Source organism: Colletotrichum lupini, chromosome 1 (genome assembly GCF_023278565.1).
Source record: "Colletotrichum lupini chromosome 1, complete sequence".
NCBI lineage: Eukaryota > Fungi > Ascomycota > Sordariomycetes > Glomerellales > Glomerellaceae > Colletotrichum > Colletotrichum lupini.
This window is the reverse complement of record NC_064672.1, coordinates 2,212,159-2,239,209: the sequence shown is the minus strand read 5'-3', so window position 1 is coordinate 2,239,209 and position 27,051 is coordinate 2,212,159. Positions and strand designations below refer to the sequence as shown.

Below are 27,051 nucleotides of genomic sequence, written 5' to 3'. Positions count from 1 at the left end.
CTCGCAGATTGATGGCCAAGAGTTGTTTCAACTTCCAACTGACACTCCCGATATATCTCCCGAGCAACTCTCACTTATATTTCAACAGAGCCTCAAGAATCCAGTTGTGCTAAAAGGTGCCTCTCGCAAACTGAGATTGTCAATTAAGTTCTCGTATACCATAACTAGAAACAGGAGCACTGCTCTCGCGAACGATGAGTCTTCAACCAGCCGTACTCAAAATCCCCACTGGCGTGCGCCATTCTTGATGGTCGGGTCTGCGATACTCACCGAGACACATGAGCTCCACGAGTCTAAGAACAAAGCATCTTCTACTGAAGCAATCACAGGAACGGTGAAGAACGCCACCTACGATTAGTTCATTGCAATCTATGGGCCTACCAAAAAAACCTTTAACCATGGTTCACTTCTGAAAGTCCTGCCAGAGTTGTTTCAGAACGCTACCATTTCCATGGCCAGCATACCTTCTCTTCGGTCATGACTACTCTTCACTATTGCCATCGTTGCTTTACTGCGGTGCTAACTGGACATGCAACAAATAAGATTCTTCCAATCCCAGCAGCCCTACAGAAGTTCTAGTGACTTCTGTCTATAGAATGATTTCTACATCTACGAGCCCAAAAAGCTCTGGCTACCAGATGGACTTACCATTGGTGCGACAGCAATTACGGCAGTGACGGGACTCTGGTCTTCCTACGTTTGGAGCCTCTTTTACCTCTAACCTTTCGACGATACTGCGGGTGACGATAAATGCTGATTTGAAGACTGAGATTACTGAACCAGGATTGCGGGACAAAGTCCGCTGCCGAAAGAGTTAAGTTGAGCGACGGTCGGGTTATGCCGAAAGACGAAAGTTGATCACAAGGGTACAAGCGCTTACAATCTCGTAGAGAAAGGTCTAGATGGCAATGCGAGAGCCATCAGGTGCGTTGAAGAGATATCGGCCTGAGAGATTCAGATAGGGCAATGTTGCAGCTTGAAGATGGAGATGGCACAGACTGATCAATTAATAGATATTGGGGGATTTGAGAAAAAGGGGCTACGGAAGGCATCACGTTAGTGCTTGGGTTCTACTTAGGGGAATCGTCCATCACTTGGCGTTCCCACGTATTACGCATGAAGAGGATGCAGAGCTTAGGTATACGAATGTTTGCGGCTACCTCATGGAATGTAGCACAAGTCCCAATGAGCTTCCATAAGATTATGACATCACTCAGAGTATCATGGACTAAGATTCATCGGGACGAAAAAACGTGAGCCAGTATTCTACATGTTCAAGTGGTCACTGCGCTTGTCTTGTAGCATGAAACTGCTGCACCATGCTGTTGACATCGTGCATAGATAAAGATTAAGGGGTACTTGAGGCTCTATAGATATAATTGATATGAAGTCATTACACTCAGGATACGATCTCGTCTGCAATTGCATAGCATAACTGCATGCATTGTGAACAACATTATGACTGAGACTAACGGTGTCTATGTGTACATCTAAGTGGTCTTCGATGCTGTGAGAATATCTAAAACAACCCGTAGTTGAGTCATCGATACAGGCTCCTTTGCTTTACGTGCCATGAGTATGCCTGACTTGAGAGCATTCTTAATCTCCCTTCCATTGACATCAACCTCTGCCAATGACTGGAAGTCAGCTTCGATAAGACCGTGCTTAATCTTGTTCTCCTTCAGCAGATTCTCCCAAAGGCTCTCGCGGGCCTCGATAGTCAGCCCGGGAAGCCTGATGTTGATGTGAATGCGCGACTTGATTGCCTCGTCAATAACTGCAGCGCGATTTGTGGTAATGATCAGAGTGCCTGCGTAGTATTCTAGAAGTTGAAGGAAGACTTGGACAATGTTAGCTCTCAAAGTGCGGTCTTTGTAGAGTCCACTACTGGTTCCAGAGCAACTTACTGGAGACCAATCTATTGCGGTGAAGATCAGATGTCGTCCGCTTCTCAAGAAAGACATCGCCCTCGTCGAGTAGCAGTACAGCGTCCCACTTAGACGCGATGTCTAACACTAGCTTCAGCCTTGCCTCAAGCTCTTCGGCATCGAATCCCAGTTGGCCAGCGCTGACTGCGTATAGAGGAGCGCGCATCTTTTCGGCCACTGGAGAGACTGTCAGCTGAATCGCGTTATGCCAAACAACATGGGGGTTCAGGAAACCTACCGACTTCGGCTGTCAGTGTCTTGCCAACACCTGTGTCGCCACTGAGGAGGAGAACCAAGCCCTGGCCTGGTCATAATTAGCCTACGTCCTTCATTCTTCACCCATATGAATACTTGTCGTACCCTTCTGCTCGATGAAATCATCAAAGCCATCTTCAGCGAGCATCTGCTCCTCAACCAGAGATAGCAAGAGATCTTTGTACCCATTGGGGAGGATGAGGTTCGATGCGCAGGTGTCGTTCCATTCAATTTCGCCGACATCATCGACAGTGAACTTGGCTACAAAGTCTCGTCAATTCAAAACTCCTTTTGCAAAGTTGGCAAGCGATACTCACCCCAAGCCTTTGATTTCAAGGAGTACCCCCGAACTGTACTTCCGCACAACAAAAACTCGCTATCCCTGACTAGTTTGAAAGATCTTGCAAATGAAGTCACGTCGTTTTGGTCTAAACTCAAGGGTCTCAGAAACACGGCCTTAGCAGGGTTGTTATCGTCGAATGTCTCGGGGTCAATGATAATACGCCCGGTTGACTGCCGAATGTCTTAGCAACGAGTAAGGTGGGAAAAGAGATCAGGGCGGGCGACTAGCATACCTTTCTTGGCAGCCAAGCGTCTTTGCGCCCAATGTGCCACTCTTGACCGTTGCACTTCTTGTGATGGAAGCCAGAGAGCTCTGCAAAGCGCCTTCCTCGACGAACCAGAATTTCCTTGATCCCCTCTGCCTCTGGGTTGTACTTGAGAGGGCTGACAGGTAAGCTCGCGATTGATGCTGCGTCCTTGAAGCCAGGTATTTCCAAGCATGTGCCTGCAAGTCCAAAAGTCTTGCCATCCGTGTCGATGAAGTCACATTTGAGCCGGTAACCCTCTTTCGAGTATGCACCATTGAGAGCTCTCACAGCAACAGCCTGTCCCAAATCGTCTACGGCGAGACAGATCTCGCCACGAGGAAAGATTGTCCAGAGAAGGGGATATGTGATCAAGCTATTAGACAGGAGGTCGTTCACCTCGTCGAAGAAGTCGCCTAGTTCTGTGGACAAGACTTCGTAAAGCAACTTGAAATGCTGCAAATCATCCTTGTCTTCTGACTTCTTAAACATTTCTGTCATCGCCGCCCATTGGTGAAAGACGTTTTCAAAAGGCCGCTCGAGAACGAAATCCCTAGAAGTGATGGCGGAACCAGTGCCGCGGAGGACGTCTCGCAAAGTATCCTTCAATTGCTCGCTGTGCACCAAGATGGAATGCAATGAAAGCGACTTTTCCTTTTCATGGTCTCGGTTGCGGCGAACTGTGATGACTGTGCCGGTCGCAGCCTCCTTCTTGTTCTCTGGTTCTTCTTCAACCCAGTTGATGCAGCAGTTGCATTCCTTCTTGCCTTCATAAAGATTTTGGACGGCTTTCTTGCTGGGCTCATCGTCTTCGCCGGAATTGGAGTCCCTATCAGAGTCATCGTCGGTGTCTTGTTGGGCGGAGGAGTCAGACTTTGGAATGTTCTCTGAGCTGGATTCTGACTCTCGTTTCTCAACTGCTGTTCCGAGCTTGTTGGTTGTCTGTCCGGTGCTCAGAAGCGGCTCGCCGCCTGGAGGCTTGAGTTCTGCCATGATATCCTCTAAAGTTACTCAAGCAAAGTTATGTGTTGCCAGTTCTTGCGTTTGGAAAAATGAAGAGAGCAAGAATTTGCTGGTGGAAAATGCACCTTTTCAGCAATCTCTTTGCAGTCTTTCCGATTCATTCGAGATCAGGCTGCCTTACGCGCCTATGATGGCGACCTGAGATTGATGCCGCCAGCTGCTTACTCTGCATAGATACGAGGACTGGGCCACTGTCAATCATCGCCGCGGCAGAGAACAGAGATCTTTCCCCTTTTGCTTGAACTTCATTGGCTTACTTTTGGTCATTTCGTGAATGTGGCGGCAGCTTGCAGTAGTGTGTTTTCGTCACAAGCAGCCATTCGCTTCTGATCATGCGACAGAATGCATGTCAGACGTGGCAAGGCAGACAGTTGAGTACTCAGCCACAGGCTTGCCTGTACAAACTGGTTTTCTTTGGAAGATTGCAAATCTCGCCTACAGCTGTCTAAGATGAGTTTCTGGGCTCCTGATACTCGTACCGACATGAGACACTTAGTATCTGTCCACATGTGAGCTCCCCCGTCTGGCTTCCTGTTCACCTCATTTCCAATCTTTAGCATCTCTTGACTAAGTTTGTAGTGATCCCGCATCTCAAGTAGCCAGATATTGAGGTTTGAACTTTGTCATTTCATATTGGCTCATCATGTCACTTTCAGCGAATGTCGCCGCCGATAGTCTTCCGTTCTTGCAGTATGCGCCGCTTAACTGCGAGAGATCAATCCGCATTGTCATTTTGAGTCCATCAATCGAGTTGGACGATCCAATTCAATGCGCTTTGAGAGAGGTACGACTAGGAAGCTCATCGCAGGAGACAACACCATACGAAGCGCTCTCGTACGTCTGGGGCGGGAGACGTGGCGAGCACCCGATACGATGCAACGGTTGCCGTGTTGACGTCACGAAGAACTGTTTAGAGGCTTTGCGTCATTTGCGGTATTCCGATCGAGAACGTTTGCTCTGGATTGATGCAATCTGTATCGACCAGTCCAGTATTCCGGAGAAAAACGTCCAGGTGGCTTTGATGGGAGATGTGTACAGATTCGCCGCGCGCACAGTTGTTTGGATTGGTACGGATGAGTCACCCGGTAACTTACTGCTCTCATTGTTTCGACGATGTAGATGGGTGGGACTCTTGCTGAGAGCTTCGCCGGAGGCAAAGCGCTCGACACCGCGACGTGAGTTATACCTCTTACGCACGACCTTGCGGAACCAGCCGTGAAGGCCGCACATGCCGTGCTTGTTCTTGGAGCTGAGACTTATACGAACGCAGTTCCAAGCAGAAACGTCTTAAAAGCCATCGAGCTTCTGATCAAGGTCCCTTGGTTTACAAGGACATGGCCGCTGCAAGAACTATGCTTATCTGAGCATGTGGTTGTCACGCTAGGAAAATCTTCCCTTTCTTGGGAATCTTTGAATGCGTGTTTAAAGCACTGGATTACTCTCGCGGGTCGCAAGTTTGGCCACCGAAGAAACGAGCTTGATTTAGTCAATCTCGCAGACAGCTTCGGGATGAAAATGAATTATCGCTCAGTCTTACTCGGAGAGAAGCAGGAAAACTCGAATATCCCAAAGCTGACCTCTGCATATCTCGAAATCCGGTTGATAAAGACGATCAGAAGGAGAAATGCAATGGACAAACGCGACCAGAGCTTTTCACTCTATAACCTTCTCGGAAGGCTCGGTATCAGCGTGCCGAATCCGGATTACACGAAACCCGTCACTAGAGTATATGAGGACCTCGCATTGGCTCTCTGCCTTCATTCGGGTTCATTTTGGGTTTTGCATATGGGGTCTAGCGAAGACAAAGTAGACGGACTGCCATCATGGGTTCCAGACTTCAGCCAATTCAGCCCTGGAGGTTTTAAAGATCAGTGGGACCTGCTTTCGAATCCTCCACCGATCATCGCTGAAGAGGTTTCGGCAATTGGCCTCTTACAAAGCGGACGCAACACCGGACAATTATTAATCAGGGCTCGACGCCTGCCGCCTGTGACAATGATTAGCGGATCCCATGTACCAAACGCACGATACCTTTCAACAACGGTGAATTATGGCGAAGATATCAAAGATCTAGTTTTACCCGCAGTAGCTCAATGGTTTCTCTTTGCTGAGAGCCTAGAATTCTTTCCGTCTCGAAGACGTGGTGCCGAAGCCTTACTTGCTCTCATCGCGAGTCTAGCAACCGAAAAGACAAGCGACGATGAATTCAAACCCAAGGCGGATATCACACAGACTTGGTGGGCAAACTTCTACAAGGGGCTCATGATTGGTTTCACTGCCGAAGGACAACGGTCGACAAAAAAACTAGTCAAATCCGCTTCTCGGCGTGGACGATGCGTGAGCGCGCATGGAGGCTGCGAGAGACCCAATGCACAGTCCATTGGCTGGTCAATGATGAACGAGAAAATGACAGACATTGACACCACGTCTAGAGTCCTGCTGGCTTGTCAGGGCCTGAGCCTTTGCCTGGTTGGCCAGGGCATGCTGGCAGTGTGCGACGGCCCAGTCCAAACCGGTGACGTGCCGGTGTTCGGGGCCGGGTTAATGGAAGAGCTGATTCTCCGACCACGAGGCGAGGAGTTCGAAGTGGTCGGAACTGCTCGTATCCTGAACTTCGAGGATGACGAAATCCCAAAGCCGTTTTCTGGGTTGGACGATGACAGGTTGGAGACTTTGACTTTAGTCTAGGGGACCGCTGTCAACTAAGCCCTGCTTCCCCCCTTCCCTGCCATGGGTTGATCATTTCACGGATCGGAATTAGACCATATAAATGCCCTGCTCAAGGAAACAAAGCCTGTGCGAGTTGTGAAACGAAAACGAGAAAGAGTTGAGACGGTCTGGGTAGAGTCAAGGTTGTATCAACATTGAATCGGGAAACTCATTCGATGACATGATATGGGGGAGTCCGAGCTGATAATGCCTGACTCGGCGATATCCCCTCACGTCACATTCGTGGTCTAACTGTTCTATACCTCGATATTACCAAGGGAATTCAACATGACGGAGAATGCATGAACGTAGGAACATTAGGTAGAATGTCAGGTCGTCAAGGGCTGCAGCCAAGCACCTAGTGACCGTTGCATTATTGAGTCGGCGGTATGGATGCAATGTCGTCTTGAAAACCGAGCCGGTGGGAGTAAGAAGATAACATATCCAGCATATCCAACTCAAGTGGTCTGAATCGTCTGGACTTTCGGTACCTGAAACTAGAACTCGAACTAAGTTGCTTCTTTAGGGAACCGATATGAAATGCATGTGGCTCGCATTACCAAATCGCACAGCTCGCCGGCCATCACAACGCCGTACCCATGGCTTCATCTTGCACAACCTCCTACAACCTTGGCCCCAGACTGTTGATAGGAGACAGCCTGCAGGAAATAACCCTCCACTCACATCACGGATGTCACTGCTCCCACACCGAAAGTCAAGACCGTCTCAACTTTGCCTCATGAAAGAGCCGGCAATCCCAAATTTCAGGCTAGGCTTATTGGTGACATCGGGACCTGCGGCAGCCAAGTCGCTTTAGGATGGGCCTGGCCCTGCCATCACCTCCCTCTCACTCGCGTTATATGGACGTCGTAGTCGTGTCCAAACTTCATTCACAGCCTCCTTGCCCACCTACTATCCGTCAACTCATAATCCAAACCCACCGAGCTGGAACGATCTGAAGTTCCTCCTCGTTTGTCTCCTCCCCACCACACTCTCTTTAATCTTAAAGGAAGCAGAACTTCAATCCTTTTCGTCTAAGGAGACGGGCTTCCGGCAGGCTCACGATGTTACTACGTTCTCTGTTGTCCTTTACCTTTGCTGCGGTTACAGTTCTCGCCGCTCCTGTCTCTATACAACATGCCAAGTACAAGCGCGACCTGGCAACGATTCAAGCTGCTTTAAACACTATAAACTCAGCACTTCAAAGTCTTGATAACTCCGTGAAGGCCACGAACACGGTCACCCTCGGTGGCGGAATCCAGCTTTTGAATGCCGTCGGCAACGTGAAGAGTTCCATCGAAGACGCCACCACCCAGGTCCAGGGATCCGAAGTCCTTAACAAAAAGGATGCGCTCAACCTCAAGGCTGCCACCGACGCTCTCACAAACAACGTCAAGGTCACCATCAATGACGTTGTAGCGAAGAAGTCTCTGGTTGACTCTCTGGGCGCAACACCGCTGGTGGCTGTTGCTCTTCAGGATCAAAAGTCTGCTAGCGTCGCCCTTGCCCAAGCTCTCGTCAGCAAGGTCCCTCCCGAACTCAATGGTGATGCGCAAAAGAGCGCAACGGCTCTCAGCACCGTTCTGGACCAAGGCATTGGCGTCTTTGGTGGCACTTCTGTCGCGCCTCTTCCCGCCGCACCCCCTCCAGGTCCACCGGCCGCCCCTCCCGGTGCCACGACTGTTTGCCAAGCCGTTATGCCGGATGGGACGGCCGTTGGGCTAGCGACTGCTATCGAAAATCCCCCGCCCCCTCCTGCTGCTGCCCCGGAGGCTCCAGCAGAAGCTCCGGCGGCGGGACCAGGTGGTGGAGGAGGACTCTTAGGTGGACTAATGGGATTGCTCGGCCTTAGGAAGCATTAAAGCAAGGATAGGAACGTGTACGATCAAGCAGGAGTTTGGACATGGGCGCGGTGATGTATTGCGGCAGGGTCCGTCACGAACATGCTAAGCGGTCGTCAAATGAAAATTGGAGAATCTCTCTCGAAATTAATATACCTTGAACTTCAGAGAGACAAATTTCGTTCAATCGGTTCTGTAGAGCGCTCGCTCAATGTTCTCTCTCACCAATCTACTCTTACGTGTGGAACCGGCCGTTGCATCTCCAGTGTACAACACGTAGGCTATGTGGCAAAGATGGGGCAAGATCAACAGTAGAGACATTTAAAACACATCATAGGATTCAGTAACTCTAAACACTTCCGTCCATCCGGTAGGGATTCACGGAAAGATTTGCCTTGCGCACAACAACATGAAGATTTATACACTAACTTGGATTACTATATACAATAATTGGCAAATATGTATTGGAACTCCATTATGCTGTCATTCCAGCAACCAAGTTGATCCCGCTAGTATCCTTTCCTGTTTCCCACTACATGTACTGTCTAGATTCATACTCATAAGCCCTCTACTTCAGGGGGTTTCCCTCCCTCTCCTGTGCTGTAAACTTTTGTACTGATGACCGTCGAGCAAGAGGCCGTCCCTCGTAAGGGCCGAGACCTTCCCGATCAAGACTCAGCGGGATCTCTCCAGACGTCGCCTGACTTTCTGGTCGCAAAGGTGTCCTCGCATCCTCTGGATCCGTGTATCTGCTGAACCGCGACTGAATGAACAGTGGCTGTGCTACACCGTAATGACTGACTGGTGGTGTTTGGAAAGGATTGTCTCTGAACTCGGGCTGACCGACTTCGACCTCGTTCAAATACGGCGCGGCAGCAGACCTGCGCACTGACATCATCCGAGAGATGCCACCGCCAGCAGACCTCATGGAGCCACGCATGGACCTGACAGACCCACGGATCGATCTGACACGGCTGTATGCTTCTGGTCTGGGCGGTAGTACGACAGGCTTCTCGCCGTTCATACGTCTTGTGCTGAAGGCGACAATGGTGCGGCCAGAGCCATCTCTGCCCAGGCCGGAAGAGTCGACAACTTCATACGGGTGGCCCAGTCCGGCCAGCTCATCTTCGATTTCTTCTCTGGTGAGGAGTGCAGCCTCGTAGTCTTCTTCACCAGGCTTCGGCTTCCTGGAGTAGTCTCCCGGGCCCTTCGATCCATTGGGGACGTGGAACAAGAGATCGATGCGGATAACTGCATAGAAAACCACAACAAAAATCTCCAACATGAAACCGGTGGTGTAAAACACTTCTTTGCTGAAGAGTTTGTTTGGTGTATTGGGTGGCTCGGCCATCAGAGTCGCCGCAAGACGCACCGCGTGACCACCAATTAGCAGGATGGCGCCAATGAAGAGGACGGCAATTTTCTGATGAGTATCACCTTGCCCGAATCTCTCGGGTCTAGGTCCAGGAATCACTGCTGCGATGATGACGATGATGAGTGGCAGGACCGCGAGAAGCATGATCCACGAGACACCAGCTTTGAGGACATTGAGTGCGGTGTCGACTCGGTCCTGGTCCTCAATCTTGAAGAATGAGACACCAATCGACGTACTGTTCGAGACAACCACGGCCGGGACCGAGAAAAGGAAGAAAAGGATGAAGACCCGGAAGGCGGGATGCCATCCAAAGTGAGGATGGATCGACCGAACAATTCTTTGAGCAAAGAAGATATTGACCACCATCACCACGACAGCTCTATAACGAAGTTAGTAACAGTACTTTGGGTGTGGATATTCGATTAAAGACCTACCCTCCGAACTGGACGATTAGTGCGACGAGAATCACAACTCGGCCCTTCTCAAAAGCCCAGACAATTCTCATAATACAAGTGACAGTTCTGACCATGCAGAAATCGAACATGAGATCGGATAGCAGGAACTTGTGGCCGCGTTTGGCATTGGCACGGTAGATCCTAATGTGCGTGTACGCACCAGCCGCGAAGAGCAGCAGGAAGAGGAAAGTGACCGGTACATCGATGTTAGTCGTGGGGTCGCCGCCGATGAAAGCGCCTTGAGCGGGATCAACGAGTCTCTCGGTTGGAGGCTGGGCTGACCCTGCTCCTTGCGGAGGAGGCTGCTGTACTGCAGCGCCAGTCGTGCTGGCCGGAAGAGCGATCGGCATCGATGTCGTTGTCCTTACTTGGTTTGTCGTTGTCGGTGCCGGGGGCGGAGAAAATACTGGGGGTGCTACCGTAGTAGACGGAGCTTGCGATGTCGTCGATGTCGTTGGTGGCGGCGGCGGGGGAGGTGTTGCCACGGACGAAGATATTATTACAGTTGTTGGCGCCGGGATCGATATCGATGTAGACGTCGTCGTTGGCGGTGGAGGTGGAGGCGGCGGCGTAGTAGTCGACGTTGTCGATGTTGAGGTTGGCGGGGGAGGCGGCGGTGGAGGGGGTGGAGGAGGTGGAGTTGTTGCAACGGCCGCTGTTGTCGATGTTGGATCAGCTTGTTGCTGTCCAGTTGGGAGCTCCGCGATGAAAGAAGTTGCATCGGCAAGCTGCCTCTCTTCTAATTGAACTGGGTGCAGAGGCCCAAGTGGAAGACCTGCTGCTGCAGCTGCTGCTGCTATCGTAGCGGCTTTAAGAAGCCACATGTTGGTGCGTGAGATGATTGAGGGCCTCGTATGCCTCTCAAGGGTTCTCTCAGATGCGATGAGAATGAGTTTTAAGCCATGCCAGCATGTGGTATCGTGGGAGAGTATGTCAGATGCCTTGATGGCCGATCTCGAAAAGGAATTAAGAATCAAAAGAACGCTAGCACATGGAGAGTAAAAGACAGACTTGTCACCTTACACCACCTCAAGATATGAGGTTGACAACTGCCTGTTGAAGGGGAGGGGCGGAGGCTTAAACAGAGCAAGGATTTGGTGCAACCCAGGCCCCGGTCGGAAAAGTCGGCTGGGAACATTGACGACTTGATTACCCTGAAAGGTGGTGTGCGGTCCTTCCAAGGAGGCTTGCTGTCTGGTCATCCCGGAAACAGAACATAGCCGTGTCAAGATCCTCTTCGTGGCGTGCGTCACTCGGATCTGTGTGTAAGTTGATAGAGTTAGAGAAGGGGTTTCAGCGACAGGGTCTGCCCGCCACACACCCGCGCGGATACATGCACCATCCCTTTTTTCCACTACACCCGCTATGATTTTTCTTATAGTCCGATCTTGAACTTTGGGCGGTGGGTTGAAAAGACGACGAGCATACCCCCTCAATTGAGCCTCTTCCCATGGGATGCGACCTATCACGCCCCAGACGGTCAAAGGGTTTTGACGTTCTGAGGCAGCTTCGTGACAGCCTGTGGAAGATGAGATGATCGTCCGACGTACCCGGTCTCCTTGTGCTATCATCTTTAATCGGAATGGGCGAAATATGGCACCCAGTGAAACATCCACAGCGTGGGAAAATGACTGGGAGGAAGGCCGGTAGGAAGCCGGTAAGCAGCCGGCACATAGTATTTTGAGTGAGGCGTACATGGACCGTAAGGCCGATTCACCGACGCTGCATACCATGTACCAGCCGCAACACACCACAACTGAATCGCGGGTTGAAGTCATCGTCCGAAAAAAGTAAGCTGGTAGAAGGATCGCAAGACTCGGATTGTGTGTGCCTGATGTGTGGCCGGTCAGCCGGAGTGCTGCCGCCAATCACAACGGATACGGATACGGGGTTCGTCTCTTGGATTCCGGGATTCCATAGGGAAAGTATACCGACCACCCTCAACGTAAACCATCTCGTAGGCTTGAAGCTGCATAGTCACTCCATGCAACCACCATTCGCGGCAGAGAGTCGGCAGAGGGTCCCGAAAGAAGGATGCTAGGGAGCTTCAGGCAACTGACCACGACTTGAAGCCATTGATCGTCGCGACTCTCTTACTTGGGAATATTTGTTAATGCTTATCTAGGTTCAGATGGCAAAACACGGTATGTGAGTATGGAGGCTCCATTGTCATTTCTAAGCATCTCATGATGCGTAACAAGCCTTTAGTCCTCGACATTGCATGGCATTAAACCCGATATGTCTACATGTACAAAGCGATGGTGCCAGTATCGAGATCGGGCCCTGACGCCGCTATCATCACTGACAGTGGAGTTGAGCCCTGTGGCCCTACAGGAAGGCCGATGTCAACTAGTCATCTAATATCACCTTAGCCAGGACTTCCCCGGGTTCTAAAGCCCACATATTTGAGATTATGAGTCTCTCCTCGATCGATGTTTGTCTGAAGCGGCTCAAATGGGTAGTGGAGGGTGAAATGTGAGCAATAAAGGCACGCAATAAGCGGCACGCTCTCCTATTGGCCGAATGGCTTTGTGTTCGACACCCCGCATGCGTTTCTACATTAAGAACAGCATATGCTTGCTATCACCCCACCTATATCGACTGCTATTTATACAAAAAATATACTCTATTAGTGCTGACGGGGGCATTTTAAGCTTGATGATGCCCTTGTCCATCAAGTGCTTGGGGCGATGCATGCCATCTCATTCAGCCGCGATCCTTCAGAACAGTATAAAGGATTGGGACTCCCGAATTGCTGACGGGCTGGGGCTTCGGTCACCGACAGAATCTCACAGCTGAAAGAGGCATCGCCGGTGAGCACACGCGAGCTCTTGCAAAATAGGAAATCCGTACATCATGTCGCAATAGACGGTGGACGAGTATAGGATCTCAATCGGGCAGCGCAGTTTGGCGTTCCCCTTTGATTGTGTTCCTCTCTACAGTAGTGGTGTTGAAGCAATGCGGCGCCCGTCATTATTGTGGCACGGTCTCGGGGGGCGGACATTGCAAAATCGCAACGTCCGGTCTGCACTGACAGCCGGTAGGCTTGCCAGACGTCAGCTGTTCTTTGACGAGAGTGCGCCAAACCTAGACCTGAACGCACTCTACTAGAAGCATTCTCTGCAGCAACTTCTGATTGCCAAGTAATTTTGAATCGATTGAGTATCGCTCTTCTCAACAAAGCATGTCAATTTCAGCTGTAGACACCTCTTGGAGCCTCAAATGAAACTATGAGCGGTGGTATAAGCCGATTGGCCAACTCGCGAAGTTGCCTTTGAACAAAGGTTAGTTCGTTTCACCAAACAAAAGGTGTCTTGGTAATCCAACATTAGCTAGTCCTCTCCAGAAGAGAAAACTAATTTGCTTAACCTCCAATCTTCACTCAATCAATTAGGTGTGATCATAACGCCACCGTGACCTAGGTCTTCTGGTCTATCCCGTCTGTGCTGCCTTCGGGAGGCTGAGGCATTGCGGTACCTGACACCAAACATTGAAAAGTTCTACTACGAGTTTACTCAACGAACGGATTCGCCTCCAACCGCCTTCTAAAACCTACTCACAGACATTCGCATAATCTTACCTGGCATCGCTTTAGGGGGAATTGAGCCATCGAGACCAAGGTGCAAGAAATTGACTTTCCCCGTCTGAATTTCCCAGAAGTCCCAAATGGTCCAGAACTTTGGCCATTCTCGGCCCGGCTTCTTACTTTGCGCTCACTTGTCATCGTCTTATGTTCTCCGCTTCACCATGAACATTGGTTCTATTCGGACACTCGGTCCAACTTCTCCCTAAAGGGCCGCGGTCGCGAACGAAATCGATGAAGGCAAAAATCAGCAAAGCGGAAAGGACATCCCCTTGCACTGAACGATAGCGAAGAGGCCGTTTTGCGCGGCTGATGTCACTGCTAGCAGTGCGGCCCCATATCTACGGACTAATCGTGAAGCTGAACTTGAGATACCGCAAGTACCAGACCGAACTAAGGTGGCCCAGGCGGACTTTGGCCAAGCCTGGGTGTACAGAAACACTCGGTACTACTCTGTGCAGCCAGAATAATCGTGGGAGTTTTTATAACCCCGGACTGCCGGCCGGACGATACTCCACTTCCTGGGCATTTTTTCTTCTCAGGTAACGAAACATTTTACAGCTCCTTCTAATATCAGCCACAGGGCTGAAAATGCATCGGATATCCCATTTGCACGAAATCTCACGTCAGATGGTGCTTACAAGGCCACATCACCTAAAGGAATACAAATGCCGAGCAATGCAGCATTAGTGCTTCCTTGCTGTCGCTTACTCACACAGGTGACACGAAGATAGCTGCAAACGCCGTCCCCGCATCTTGGCTTCAGGATGAGTACGAAGGTTTCTGGAAGCTTGGCAGGCTGGCTTCTACGACCAGTGCTTTAAGATAGAGCTTTCACAAAGGACATCACCTTAGTTCATTTCCAGGTCGCAATCTAGACTAAACTCAAAATCATCTCGTCAATCTCACAGCATGGAAATCCGTTGGCTTCTGTTAAACGATGATACGTGCATCCTAATTGTGATATTTACAAGTGATACTGCATCATGGCGACTGTGTGCCCCGGATTTTGATATAAAGTCGCCTACACGACGGTGTTTAAACTCTTCACGGGGCCTCGGGATTATTCACTCGTTGGGAGACGGGGCCTCGGGCTGAGACAGAGACCACACTCCGTGTCCGGATCCCCGAAAGCGAGCCCTCCTGCCACCCGAGGCTATCTTTGTCTCTGTTGTTCTTTAGCTCGGCTACCAAGTCCACTGGCGTTGTACTACCTGTAGGCCCTGTCACCAGATCGCCCACAAGGGTCCCAACAAGTCTCTGGGAACTGGTGCGGGGTAGCCGTAGACTGCCATTCCCCTGAACGTCGCGGATGAACTTGTAGCCCCATTGTGCCGAGTTTCCCTTTCACTGTGTCCCGTTGTCGAAGGATAGTGCAGTTGATGTGACCATTCTCCTCAGGCACTCTAGACAAAGTCGGATTTAGCGCCCGGCTATAGCACGCCGGCGTTTGTTGCCCTGATGAAGCGCATTAGTATCTACAAAGGAATCAACGCGAGGTCGCGGGCCTCGGCAGGAATCTGACCCCGGCATTCCATATGCTTTTCGGCAGAGATAAGATCACATCTCGTTGACTCCAAGATCAACAAGAACTTCAAAATACGATTCGTTCAGTAGCACCCATATCGACCAACGAAATCGCACACAGTGGCCAAGCACGTCTCGGACAACCTTCATTTTTGGACAGAACATTTGAAACACATCAGTCAAAATGTCGTCAGAAAACCTACTTCCCAGGCCACCATACGACGCCCAACTGGTCCCGGCCCTGGATCGCATGACGGCTTACCCGCGAGATAGAGATGGCATAGTTCACGGGCGACAACTACGAGCGACCGCAATGGCACCTATGCAAGCAGCGATACGAAACGACGAAGACCTACTTGTAGAGGACCGTAAAATTGCTGGGCCAGACGGAGAGATCCCCATCGTCATCTTGCAGTCCCGGAACCCAAAGACGGCAAGTGGCCAACGCCCAGGCATCGTATTCTATCACGGCGGCGGCATGGTTCTCGGCGATGCCTTTCTCGGGATCCAGCCGTTCGCACGCATGGCAAAGGACTTTGACGCCGTTGTCGTCAGCATAGAATACCGCCTGGCACCAGAACACCCGGCGCCCGCGCCGCAGGACGACTGCTACGCGGGTCTCCTCTGGACGAGCGAGCACGTGCAGGAGCTGGGCATCGACCCCGCGCGCCTCATGATTGCAGGCGTCTCGGCGGGCGGCGGTCTCGCGGCTGGAGCGGCATTGAGGGCGAGGGACACGAGCGGGCCGAAGCTTTGCGCGCAGCTGCTCGTATATCCGATGCTCGACGACAGGGACACGGGCATATCCAAGAAGCAATTCAGGGACGACAAATGCTTTGACGCGCTGGACAACAACGCTGCATGGGGCTGCGTGTTGGGAGAGAAGGCAGGGTTGGAGGAAGCGGACGTGAGTCCCTATGTCGCGCCGGGCAGGGCAACGGACCTCTCCGGACTGCCGCCGGCATATATCGACGTTGGAACTGCGGAGCCGTTCAGAGATGAGAACGTGGCTTATGCTACGAAGCTATGGGACAGCGGTGTGCAGGCGGACCTGCATGTCTGGAGTGGTGGATTCCACGGGTTCGACCTGTTGGGTCTCGCTGTAGGGTCAGACGTCGCCAAGGCTGCCCTCGAGACGAGAATGGGATGGGTCAGGAGACTATTTGGCGCGCAGTAGATGTTTGATACTATGTCAAGATCAGGTAGGGTCACCATAAATGGAGAATGGCATGAAGTCAGCATCCCCGTTGTTCGCCCATCGGCTGCCAAGCCTCTTGACTGCGTGTCGTCCCAAACTCGTGCTGCCTCCTGTCTGCAAACAGCTCAATCAGGGGAAACTCCTTATTCCATCCGGACCACCGGTTGACTTCAGGGAGGCAGAGAAGGAACACTCTCTACGAATGCTTGCTTCGCTGGTGAAACGGATAACAAGAGCCCGTTAACAGAATAACTGAAAGAGCTTGCAGAAACTCAGCCAGAACTTCACAATTTACTTGACTCAGCCACCTATCTGATGGCCACTGAAACAGTCTGACCTTTTCTCGGGTGCGGAAACTGTGCTGCAAGCGGTCAGATATCTCACCAGGTAATTACCCCTTCATCGCCTAGCGGCTCGCCAAGGTGCTGCACGTCAACATCAGATGAACAGATTCAGAGAAACGACATCTGCAGTGTCCCAAATAAAACAAAACATACGAGCGCAACCGCCGCCGGTCCACGTCAAACTCGCCTTAGTCACAGGCGGCGCGCGGCTGGCTGGCGAACAGATCCTCTCGGAAGCCCTCCCCCTCAAATCTTCCAGTGTGGTGGATGAACCTGACTCTGCCGTCTAAGCGCCAAACAAACGTAGCTAAGGTAGGTCAAAGAGTCACTGTCGACAGGTCTCCAGGCCACCACAGGCCAAAGTCGGATGACGGAACCGAATTGACAAGAGCAGATATTCGAACAGTCAGGCAGAAAAATCTCCACAGGGAGAGGCGGAAAAGGAGAAAACATGAGGCAGGAAAAGAGACAGGAAAATCTTATTTGCCCACACATTCACTTGCATCTAGGAAGATGCCGGCGAGCCCGTCAAGAGGTGTGTGCCTCCGTTTCAGGGGTTTGACATGGTAGACCATGATTGCGCGGCTGCCGTCAGTGCGGGGACGATGTCAGCGACGGGGAGAGAAAAAGATGAGAGAAAAGTCAGGGAAACACGATGTGCAGTCTGCAAGGGGAAGAGAAACGACGACCACTCCACTATACTGAGGAGAGGGGAGAAATGTAAGCCTTGACTAGGAAGACACTTCGAGACGCGTTCCGCGCCTTGGCCATCCGGGGCCACGGGCTCCCGTCATTAGTCCAGACGGCACAGCCCGTCTTGCGATCTGCGTCGATCACGGTGATCGATCCGTGTTCCTCGTTTGTGCCTGGCTGCTGCAAGATTGGTGTTTGAGACGTACATATTCGTGGGCGCGCCCGAACCCCGTGTCAACTTGGTGGAGAAACAGGTCAAGATTCTACCCCGAAACTCATGACCATGGTACCATTGAATCAACAAAAGTCGTGAAAACACATTTGTTGCCCGTCCACGGCACAAGTTCGTCTCGAACCACTCATGTTCTGCCCATGGACCAGTGCGTCCCGGAGATGCTGTGAGATATTCCGATAATAGACCAGAACCGGAGCCTTCAAGGGCGACCTCAGGCGTCAGACTCAAGGCCCGAGGTTTAGTAAACATAAAATTGGCAAAGTAGGCCGAAGTGACTAGATCGACATGGTATGGCGGCGCCTGAATACCTGCTTGGCATCAGAAGGTCAATGAGTTTTAGTCCGGTGCCGTTACTTACACAACAGCATTCGCTGTCGGTCCAAAGCATTGGAGTCGGAGATTCATTGGAACATCTCGATGCCGTTCGTTCACGCCTGGCGAACATTCGACTTGAAATCAGATGCCCTTTGACAGTTTTGATTTAAGCTCGTTCCCTTTCTTCATCCACGAGTGCGAGCTCCGCGTTGCGATAACAAGTCGAACTCTCATGCTGTATACAGAAAGAAAGATTCTTTGACATCCAAGTGGATGGGAAATGATCTTCAAAAGATAAGACGGGGTTTAGAATATTCCGCGTAGATATGATTGGCTGTAACCGGCCGGTCGAGGATGTATCTGGCGGCCGACTACGACGGGGAGTCGGCGTCGTCGCCGAGGACATACCGGACCAAGACATAGACGTCTCAAGAAGTGGAGACCCATTGTGTCGATATGCGAGGCGTCAAAGGTAAAATTCAGAATGCTCTCATCCTTTTCCTCCCGAATGATGACTGCCTGGCGGATCAAGGTTCTGAGCCGGGATCCCAAGGGAGGGGACCGGAGCAAGTCATAGTCTCTGCCACGAACGAAACTTTGAATGAATCGTTCGAGTCTGCGTCGTAAGTTCCATGATGAGCAGTTCTGTTATTTCGGGGGCTAAATGGGAACCAGTAGGCATAGTGTAATTGTCCAAGAAATACATGACAATTTGTGTTCATGGTGGTCCCAAGCGGCCCTCATCGATGACCTTAGACCCAATCCTTTACTATGAGATCTACTAGCCAAGCAAGAAATACCATTTCGGGACAATTGGGCATCTCGAAGAATTGGAATCGTTTTTCCCATGGTTTTATCAGATCCCATCATCAATCCCACCGGCTCGGCGACATGGACAAAATTACCCAGGCAATCTGGATTCCGAAGGGAAGGGAGAATGCTTCGCCGGCAGTGAACTGAGCTAGTCTCTGTACTACCCCAACATCTAGATCAACTCGATTCTTTGGGTGCCGTTAGCGCGGAAGAGTGCCGGTCTGATAAGCAACCCTGCGTTCCAGAGGTCTGGATCCGGACAGGGGGAGGCCACAAGTAGGGTAACTTCCTTGACTGTTGATGATTACTGATTTCAAAATTCCTCGCACAGAAATGCGCTCAATATCCAGCCAGCCAGCTTTCGCAGTGGCTGGCGTGGTCACCGATGGGAACCACATCGCGTCTCGAAGTCTAGATCGACCATTCCATCGGGGACGACGTCTCCCCTCGAGCTCACCACAAAGAAGAGTGCAATCACTTGCTCGGCAAGCTGTAGTAGCAACAAAGACTAGTCCACATAGCGTAGCTCGTAAGTCAGCTTTAGCTAGCGTACCAAGTGAAGAATCAAAAATGGTTCACGCTTCTTGGGGCCCGTCGTGCCTGTCACCTCTTCATGATTGGTGTGGAACGTATCGTCTACGCGAACATGGCCGCATCCGGCGATTCTTACGCCACCGCCGCCTCCAACTCTCGCCAAGCTAGATGCGGCTGGATGCTATGTAGGCTTTCCGTAGATCGTAAACTCTTTATCGTCGTTACTGCTGTCGAAGCACCACAGTACCTCAGCAAGACTCAAGCCTCTCCGAGTCGGCGAATCCAGTCGGCCGGGGCGCACCAGTGAGCTGCGGCGAGCCACAAACTAAGTCTAGCTCTTGGAGTCTTCGCGAACACTTCGCTCTTCAGGTTCGAAGACATTGAACCATAGAACTATCCGGCCCTGCTTGTTCTCTCGATAGCCAGCCACGCGGAGAGGCTTGTCAATTCTCAAACCGCGCCATTGTAGCCCTCGAACTGTCAGATATCAGCCCACCGGCTTTGTTGAAGACACTTGGAGCCAGTTCGTAGCGGGCGGGCGCTGGAATACCTTCAAAGTCCGCGTCACACATTATTCCCGTTCGGACTTTGTTTGAGGTTTTTGGGTGTCGTTAGTGAGTTCGTTGGGAAGCCCATATCGTTGTGGCATATCCCATATCAATCTTGTCGTGGGAGTACATCCAGATCTTTGCACATCACCCATGTCCTTGGCACGATCACTTCTGAATCAGATTTACGGCATCGAAATTGGTTTGGGAAAGAACAATGCCATAGACCGTTGAGAGATCGTCACCAAGAAGTTTCACCTGGGATCGTCGGCGCAATTACATCTTTGGCGACTACCTAGGGCATAGTGAAGGCAGTCATACATCACGATGGTATCCGGTAACGAGAGCTTCGGCGCCAGTCTCGAGCGTCAGAGTTGGATACACTATTCAATAGGGATGGCCTTCATCTTCCTCAGAATGTTCGTTCAATAGGCCCCTGTCAGCGGTCGGAAAGGAGTCCAGCTAACATATTTCCTTGATAGGTATGGAAGAGCAAAGAGGTTAGGTGGTGTCTCCAACTTTGAAGCCGACGACTATCTCCAGATTCTCGCAGCAGTATGTTCGACCGCGTGGAGTATCCTCTCAAGAAACTGAACAACCGGAAACTGACTCCTTATCGCGTGTTAGGTGCTCTTCACCGTCCTTGTAGCCCTCCTCAACATTATCACCGACGGAGGCGGCTCGAACCTCTACCCTCCAGAACTAGAAGGAACCTTCACCCAAGCCGAGATCGAAGACCGCATCCACGGCTCCAAGATTGTCCTCGTCTCGGAGCAGGCGATGTTGAACCTCATCTATGTCCTCAAAGCCTGCGTACTGATCCTCTACACCCGCCTCACCCTCAACCTCGCCGCTCAGCGCCTCGTGCGTTGGCTAGCAATGTACGTCGCTCTTGGATGGACCGCGACGCAGATAACAATGTTCGCCGCCTGCCGTCCCTTCAGCGGCTACTGGGCTATGCCGCCACCCGACCCGCAATGCACGACGTATGAGAACTACGCCATCCTCCAGGGCTGGTTCAACATCCCTTCCGACGTGCTGATGCTAATGATTCCCCTTCCGCTCGTCTTTCGTATGAAGGTGCCCTGGAAGCAAAAGGTCGTTCTCTTGTTCGTCTTCAGCCTTGGCATCTGCGTCATCGTCGCGGCGCTGCTGACCAAGATCTTCAACCTGACCGACCCGTACAGCCCTACATACATGCTGTGGTACATCCGTGAAGCGAGCGTGGCCGTCTACGTATCGAACCTGCCGCTTGTTTGGCCGCTGCTGAGGGAGTGGTTCCCATTTCTGCGGAACCTCAAGACTGCGGGCGTGCTTCCGACACCGTCTAATCAGGCAACCGGGCACCGGACGAAGCAGGATGCGAACATGTCGTCGGGTGTCACCGTTCACAGCACACACCGGGGGCCTGCGCCTGCGGGGGTGCCGAACTCGAGGAGGCATACCTTTGAGGAGTTTGGGAGCTGGCTCAGCGCTAGTGACCTCGAGCTCCAGAAGCCGGCGCGCGTTTTGAGGTCGACCGCAAGTAGGCGGCACATTTTGGAGGAGCACGATGACGACGGACCTGAGAGCTCAGCTATCGGGGAAGAGAAGAGCGTGAAGAGGGTGTCTTTAGTGGCAGAGTATAGCGTTGGTGACGGGGAGAGTAGTATGGGATTAAGTCCAGCGCCCCAGCTGTCGCCTTTGGAGACCGACCACGGCATGATCGATTGGGAATATCAGCGTCAGAGTCGGTTCATGCGTAGGTCAGGAGCGACAAACTCTACCGTGGGACATGGTCTGCTTGCTTCGGAGGAGCGAGACCGGAGTCAGGGCGCAGCGAGTTGACCAAGTGAGAACTGACGTTAGGCAGTCTCTCTGCGAGATAGGCGATGGTTCGGGGTTGGCTTACTGGCGTCTATGTTGGGTTCATGGTTTGGGGATACCCTGGGACTGCTTTCACGGCGTTACATTGTAGTTATCGACATGCTAGGAGGGCCGGCACTCAGTCTGGCCGAGTATCTGTGCTCAATGATGCTGATTATTCTCGATGACATACCATGACCCAGATCGTTGTGCAGTCGTTGGTGTCGCCATTGGGGATGGTCAATAGACGGAACTATGTCCGCCGATTCGCTGTGCTGTGCCAGGGAGTCATGAAGTTTGTAAGAAGTATTCGTATTCGCGTGCCTCAAAGGGCAATGGTATCTATGAAAGGCATGAAGAACAAAACAACAGGGGTATCGAAGCAATTCCAAACATCGCGCAACATCTTTCCGTCTTCGGCTCGTAGTCGTACTATTCGCATGGCTCGTCAAGTTCCCGGCCGGCGGGATGTTCCTTATGCAGTACTCCCATCCAACTTGCGGTTCAGGCATTCGTCCAGACCTGCTCAGTCCAACCAACTCCAAGTGCCAGTGACCCTGCCTTCGTCCTTATTGGCTAATTTGTTGAAAACCGCGGGGCTTAAATCGAGATCGGTCGGCGCGCAGCCGGTACATCGATCCACAACGGTGACATCCACCGATCCCTCGCCATCACGCCGGACGCGGATCTTCTTGCCGCATAGCGGATTATTGTTCGGATTGCCGCCGCTCTGCACGTCGTCCCACAGATAGTGCGAAACCGAGACAATCATGTCGCTATCACTGCTCGTCTTTCCGCAGGCGCCGAGCCCGGGAGCATAGTACGTGAGGTCACCGGTGTGAACGTCTTGGTTGTTCGGAAGGGGTAAATCTTGCTTTCCTCTGCCACGCTTAGAGAGACCGAGGCCGAGGGCCAGAGGGAGGATGAGCAGGAACAAGACCGCTAGCGGCAAGACAACGAATAGAAGGAATCGCTTTCGAGAAAGGCCAAAGTAGGTCTTTTGTGGCGGGAGCAGAGCATCGAAGCGAGCTGCTAGGGAGGGATGGGCCTTGGGTGCTGTCGTTGCGCCTGTAGCGGCCGCCGCGCCGGTGGTAGGAGCGGTCAGATGGGCGTGATCATCTGAGCGTTGGGTATCCTCTTTCGCGAAGCCACCTTCGTTCGTCGCCGTGGGAGCAGCAGTGGTGCTATTGTCGCGTTGGTGGCCAGTCGTCGCTGGAGCGAAGCGATCAAAGAACGAGCGACGCTTATTGGCCGTGGGAGTCTCCCAGTCGGGGGTCTGGTAGGTTTGCGCCGGGCGCTGGATGCCTTGTTCCTCGTCGGTCATTGTAAAGGTGAGCGATTGTCGCAAGATGTTTCAATGCCGCAGGAGCTGTTGTGTGGTACTGCTGAGTCGTCAAAGCCGGATCGAGGGCATTGTCCGTGATCAAAGACGCTGTGTTGTGGTGTTTTGGCAGGTTTTAGGAGCGGGTGAAGCTGTCTCGTATGCGCCAGAGAGGGATGTGAGCGATAGGAAACTATGGCAGGGAAAACAAGCAAGAGAGGATGACGCTGGTGGTGGCAGTGATGCTTTCGCCAGCCTGCAAGGTCACCAGCCTGTCAGGTCCTCGGGAAACCCTGATGACGAGGAAAGCCGGTGAACGGCAACTGGTTGGCGATGGCGATGATCTCCGTCCTTGCCGCCCGCCAGGATGGGAAACTTGATTTCGCGATGATTGTGGCTGGTGGGAAAGAGGGGCACGTTGCAATGCAGGGGCCGTCAAGGTGCACCTTAACGTGCTTTAGGCCGAGGTGGCTGGAGCCCTCTAGCCGTACTGGGTAAAGCCTCCGGTACGTACTGATGTGGACCTGCAGAAGCGTGGCTGGTGGGGCAAACCCTCCTTCCCTGATTTTGGGAACCGCCACCCACTCTCGCCACCCACTCTCACCACCGCTTCAACTCAAGCTCATCAATCATTGAGTGCTTTATGAAACTCATGAGACTACTAGCAGCCGAGAGTTCGACTTCTTGGGTCCAATAAGTCGAGCCACCTGACCAGTATACACTCATCCATTCCCATCCGATGCTTAAGAAAACTTCACCTGGCCCGACTGCCTGCATGCAGTGCCTCGCAAGAACCGTTTCCTTGTCCTAGTTGGAGCAACTGAAAAGTGCTTCTTCTTTCAGTTATGGAAATCTTCAGTCTGAAGTCTCAGGTCATCTTCTCTCAGTCGAACATGTTCATCGATCGTTGTGGAATACTATCTCTCTCATATAATACCGCTCTTGAGACACAGTCCATGCACCTCCCTAGTCATCTCAAGGAGTGTCGGAATTACTAAGAGAGACGGAATTGATATACGCTGAAGAGTAAACTCTTGCTCTCCTTTATCGCTTTTCAACTCACAGTCTTACTCTCACTTCGCTCGACCTCCCCTGCAAAATTGTCTTTCGGCTTCAAGGAGCTGTGTCTCGCATTCAGCTCTCACATGAACCATCCCCAGGGGTATTATCGTGATCGAACAACGGTTTCCTTCTCTCATCAATAAGTCCTTGGAACTTCAAAGCTCGACTGTACGCAGAGAGAGATAATAGTTGCACTGTTCAACAAGCGATGGTCTTTCTGATGGTGATGTTGGATGCCTAGCGTTCATCTCACTCATCCTCTTCAAGATTTCTTATATCAAGTCACCTTAATTGCCCATGCGACATCGTCCAATTTGTACATTCCCTATGATAATCCAAGAAACTTCCAATACTCCATCAAGGTTCATTCACCGGCCCAGTTGCAATCATTTCTTCAATCACATAGTTGCAAACCATCATGTTCTTCAGCTGCCGCGCCAAACAGCCCACGCCTCCGCCGCCCCGGCCGCACTGCGTCTACTCTGGCTGCGTCCATAAGGTCTTGAAATGTGAGGCACCGGCCAAAGCTAAGCGCATTCTCTCCATCTTTTGCAAAGATCGTGGGTTCAGTCCCCGCAGCCTGCTGAAGAGCCCAGTCTAACGTCATCTCGAGATGCCTGCCGGTCACGTACTGGTGAGAAGATGTGTACAAACCCCAAACAGCCTGGTTTATCCAAGTACTGCGAAGATCGTACGTTGCATTGCCTTGACCCAATCATCTCTTCGACTGTCTGTATGTGGTACTGATCATGTTCGTCTGGGAGAAGACGGCCGCTGCCACTGCCAGGGCTGTACCAACCAGCGCATCTTCGCCGACGCAAACCAGGACTGGCCGTATTGCCAAAGCCGTACGTTTCTCGTGACTTCCTGATCCTTCATGTCGCATTACCCATCGATGCTGATGCTGATTCAACCGCTTCTCTGGCAATGCAGATACTTGCGCGACCTACGGATGCCACAATAAGCGGGCGACCAACTCCCAGATGTGCAGCTCCCACACGCCTATTTGCCTTATTCCCGCTTGCGGTCACCCGCGCGTCGGCGACGGCCTCTACTGCCCGAGTCACAGCTGCACCGACAAGGACTGCAACAGCGTAATCGACGGCGGCAACTGGTGCAGAGATCACCGGCTCTGCAAGACCGCGGGGTGTGACTCGCTAAGAGTCGTCTCGCCCGGTGGAACACACGAGGAAGTTTGCTGGTTTCGTGAGTCTTTATCCACCGGGCCCTAAGTCTAGTCGTTACATTCAAAGCACGGGAAAACTCACATGGCAAACGCCTCAGATTTACCGACATCTTGCAACGCGACAGCCTGCGAAGCCGTCGTCAGCGGCGGCGTCCACTTCTGCCCCCAGCACGAGTGTACATATCCGCCATGTCGAGAGCGCAAAGACAACGCAACAGATACATCAAGACTCTACTGTGCCAGCCGTAAGATGACATACTCAGGCCTACCCTCTTTCACGCAAAAGCTCGCTAACAAAAACCTCTCTCGCTCGCTCACCAGACACCTGCCACGCCCAAACCTGCCCCCAACCCGCAGCAGACCTCGCGAGCCCCTCGAAACCGCCACACCAACCGAGCTTCTGCGTAGCGCACAAGTGCGCAGCAAGTCCAGAGTGCCCACACCCTTCCAAACCGTCTAGCCGCCGCTGCGCACTCCACGCCTGCCTGCACCCGTCCTGCCCAGCTCCGCGCGCCGACGATCCACTCCTCGTCTCCGCGAGCCAGTTCTGTACGGGCCACGAGTGCCGGGCTGCCGGATGTCATGGCGCCGCGAGATCAAATGGGAGTTTTTGCGACGCGGTCCACGCCTGCGTCGTTCCCGGGTGCCCTTCCCCGCGCGGAGTTGGAACCGGTGGGCAACTCGGAGCCGGTGGCCCCGGATCGGTATGCTGCGCCTTACACACGGCCATGATTGCCCGCGACACCGCGGGCTGGAGCACGGCTACCGAGCGCAAGGGCATGCCCTCGCCGCCTTCCTCTCCGCTACCGCAGAGACAGAAGCAGAAATTCCCGTATCTCAGTCAGACGGAGGAGGCGCTGGGAATGCGGTTCAGGGAGGAGAGAGAGAGGCATGATCAGGAGGCTAGACTTGCGGAGGAGACGAGGGCTTGGCATGCTGTTACCACGGCTTCTGCTGCTCGTGGCGGAAACGGTGATATCGAGGTTATTGGGGGTATGCCATTGCCAGGAGGGCTCGAGACGAGGGGCAAGAGGCACAAGGCCAGGAGAAGGGGGAGTTATGATAGTGGGGTCGCGCCTAGTCCGACTGTGAGTGAGGGAACTTCACCGAGTGACTTTACGTTTGTGAGTTGAGGATTGTGTGGAATACGAGATGAATAAGGCCTAGATGATCCAGGACAGTAAACGATAGAGAAAGAAGGGAGGGAGAGAGAGAGAGAGAGAGAGGCAAAGAGAGAGTGAGAGTATTGGGTGACAATCATAGAGACTCGGCATAGACAGTGCTGGACGGTCATCTGCTTCGATCGGCACTTGGGAAACAGTCTTATCCACAAATCATTTTCTAAATTTTCTTTAATCTAAGGAACGTATGGCACTAATACTGCTTTGAACGAGCGGACGGCTTCATAGACGAAACCAAACGTAAAGCAAACAACGAAGCACTCTGACCGACAACTCTTTCAAGCGGCAGTCTTTCGAAGAACGAGATACACCAGTTTTCAAGATCCATACAAATAAATGACAGAGGTTGTTGTACATAAGCACAAACCCAGCTGTTGAATGGAAAATTGGTATCGAGGCAACGAGGTAAGGGGTCGGCTCGCGCCATCCACTTACGCAGCGTCGCCGTCTTAACTCTGAATCAGACACCTCACCGCGTCTTTCCAGGTGCAAG

The 27,051-nt window shown here is 52.2% G+C and overlaps 10 protein-coding genes across 10 annotated transcripts; 6 read left to right on the top strand and 4 right to left on the bottom strand.

Moving 5' to 3' along the window:
* Positions 1 to 1,266: 1,266 nt before the first annotated feature.
* CLUP02_00612 (uncharacterized protein) lies at positions 1,267 to 3,763 on the bottom strand (the record flags this gene model as incomplete). Its single annotated transcript, XM_049279659.1, has 8 exons — positions 1,267 to 1,322; positions 1,398 to 1,478; positions 1,568 to 1,840; positions 1,908 to 2,105; positions 2,167 to 2,232; positions 2,289 to 2,444; positions 2,501 to 2,696; positions 2,759 to 3,763. 8 exons carry the CDS (start codon positions 3,761 to 3,763, stop codon positions 1,267 to 1,269), a joined length of 2,031 nt encoding a protein of 676 aa, XP_049135616.1.
* Positions 3,764 to 4,436: 673 nt separating this feature from the next.
* On the top strand, positions 4,437 to 7,319 carry CLUP02_00611 (HET domain-containing protein; the record flags this gene model as incomplete). Its single annotated transcript, XM_049279658.1, has 4 exons — positions 4,437 to 4,968; positions 5,007 to 6,456; positions 6,865 to 6,967; positions 7,029 to 7,319. 4 exons carry the CDS (start codon positions 4,437 to 4,439, stop codon positions 7,317 to 7,319), a joined length of 2,376 nt encoding a protein of 791 aa, XP_049135615.1.
* Positions 7,320 to 7,566: 247 nt separating this feature from the next.
* On the top strand, positions 7,567 to 8,364 carry CLUP02_00610 (uncharacterized protein; the record flags this gene model as incomplete). The annotated part of the gene is made up of 1 exon (XM_049279657.1): positions 7,567 to 8,364. The coding sequence occupies one exon, from the start codon at positions 7,567 to 7,569 to the stop codon at positions 8,362 to 8,364; it is 798 nt and encodes a 265-aa protein (XP_049135614.1).
* A 547-nt stretch (positions 8,365 to 8,911) lies between these two features.
* CLUP02_00609 (uncharacterized protein) lies at positions 8,912 to 10,997 on the bottom strand (the record flags this gene model as incomplete). The annotated part of the gene is made up of 2 exons (XM_049279656.1): positions 8,912 to 10,097; positions 10,153 to 10,997. The coding sequence occupies 2 exons, from the start codon at positions 10,995 to 10,997 to the stop codon at positions 8,912 to 8,914; spliced, it is 2,031 nt and encodes a 676-aa protein (XP_049135613.1).
* Positions 10,998 to 15,467: 4,470 nt separating this feature from the next.
* CLUP02_00608 (uncharacterized protein) lies at positions 15,468 to 16,460 on the top strand (the record flags this gene model as incomplete). Its single annotated transcript, XM_049279655.1, has 1 exon — positions 15,468 to 16,460. The coding sequence occupies one exon, from the start codon at positions 15,468 to 15,470 to the stop codon at positions 16,458 to 16,460; it is 993 nt and encodes a 330-aa protein (XP_049135612.1).
* Positions 16,461 to 17,618: 1,158 nt separating this feature from the next.
* On the bottom strand, positions 17,619 to 18,790 carry CLUP02_00607 (uncharacterized protein; the record flags this gene model as incomplete). Its single annotated transcript, XM_049279654.1, has 5 exons — positions 17,619 to 18,061; positions 18,112 to 18,124; positions 18,262 to 18,324; positions 18,477 to 18,663; positions 18,741 to 18,790. The coding sequence occupies 5 exons, from the start codon at positions 18,788 to 18,790 to the stop codon at positions 17,619 to 17,621; spliced, it is 756 nt and encodes a 251-aa protein (XP_049135611.1).
* Positions 18,791 to 18,959: 169 nt separating this feature from the next.
* On the top strand, positions 18,960 to 20,197 carry CLUP02_00606 (uncharacterized protein; the record flags this gene model as incomplete). Its single annotated transcript, XM_049279653.1, has 8 exons — positions 18,960 to 19,019; positions 19,058 to 19,128; positions 19,213 to 19,376; positions 19,439 to 19,600; positions 19,660 to 19,718; positions 19,807 to 19,880; positions 19,947 to 20,029; positions 20,100 to 20,197. The coding sequence occupies 8 exons, from the start codon at positions 18,960 to 18,962 to the stop codon at positions 20,195 to 20,197; spliced, it is 771 nt and encodes a 256-aa protein (XP_049135610.1).
* A 93-nt stretch (positions 20,198 to 20,290) lies between these two features.
* Positions 20,291 to 22,006, top strand: CLUP02_00605 (uncharacterized protein; the record flags this gene model as incomplete). Its single annotated transcript, XM_049279652.1, has 4 exons — positions 20,291 to 20,382; positions 20,446 to 20,518; positions 20,591 to 21,785; positions 21,816 to 22,006. 4 exons carry the CDS (start codon positions 20,291 to 20,293, stop codon positions 22,004 to 22,006), a joined length of 1,551 nt encoding a protein of 516 aa, XP_049135609.1.
* A 328-nt stretch (positions 22,007 to 22,334) lies between these two features.
* On the bottom strand, positions 22,335 to 23,132 carry CLUP02_00604 (uncharacterized protein; the record flags this gene model as incomplete). The annotated part of the gene is made up of 1 exon (XM_049279651.1): positions 22,335 to 23,132. The coding sequence occupies one exon, from the start codon at positions 23,130 to 23,132 to the stop codon at positions 22,335 to 22,337; it is 798 nt and encodes a 265-aa protein (XP_049135608.1).
* A 1,477-nt stretch (positions 23,133 to 24,609) lies between these two features.
* On the top strand, positions 24,610 to 26,510 carry CLUP02_00603 (uncharacterized protein; the record flags this gene model as incomplete). The annotated part of the gene is made up of 5 exons (XM_049279650.1): positions 24,610 to 24,751; positions 24,959 to 25,039; positions 25,125 to 25,397; positions 25,476 to 25,622; positions 25,699 to 26,510. 5 exons carry the CDS (start codon positions 24,610 to 24,612, stop codon positions 26,508 to 26,510), a joined length of 1,455 nt encoding a protein of 484 aa, XP_049135607.1.
* Between the last annotated feature and the right edge of the window lie 541 nt (positions 26,511 to 27,051).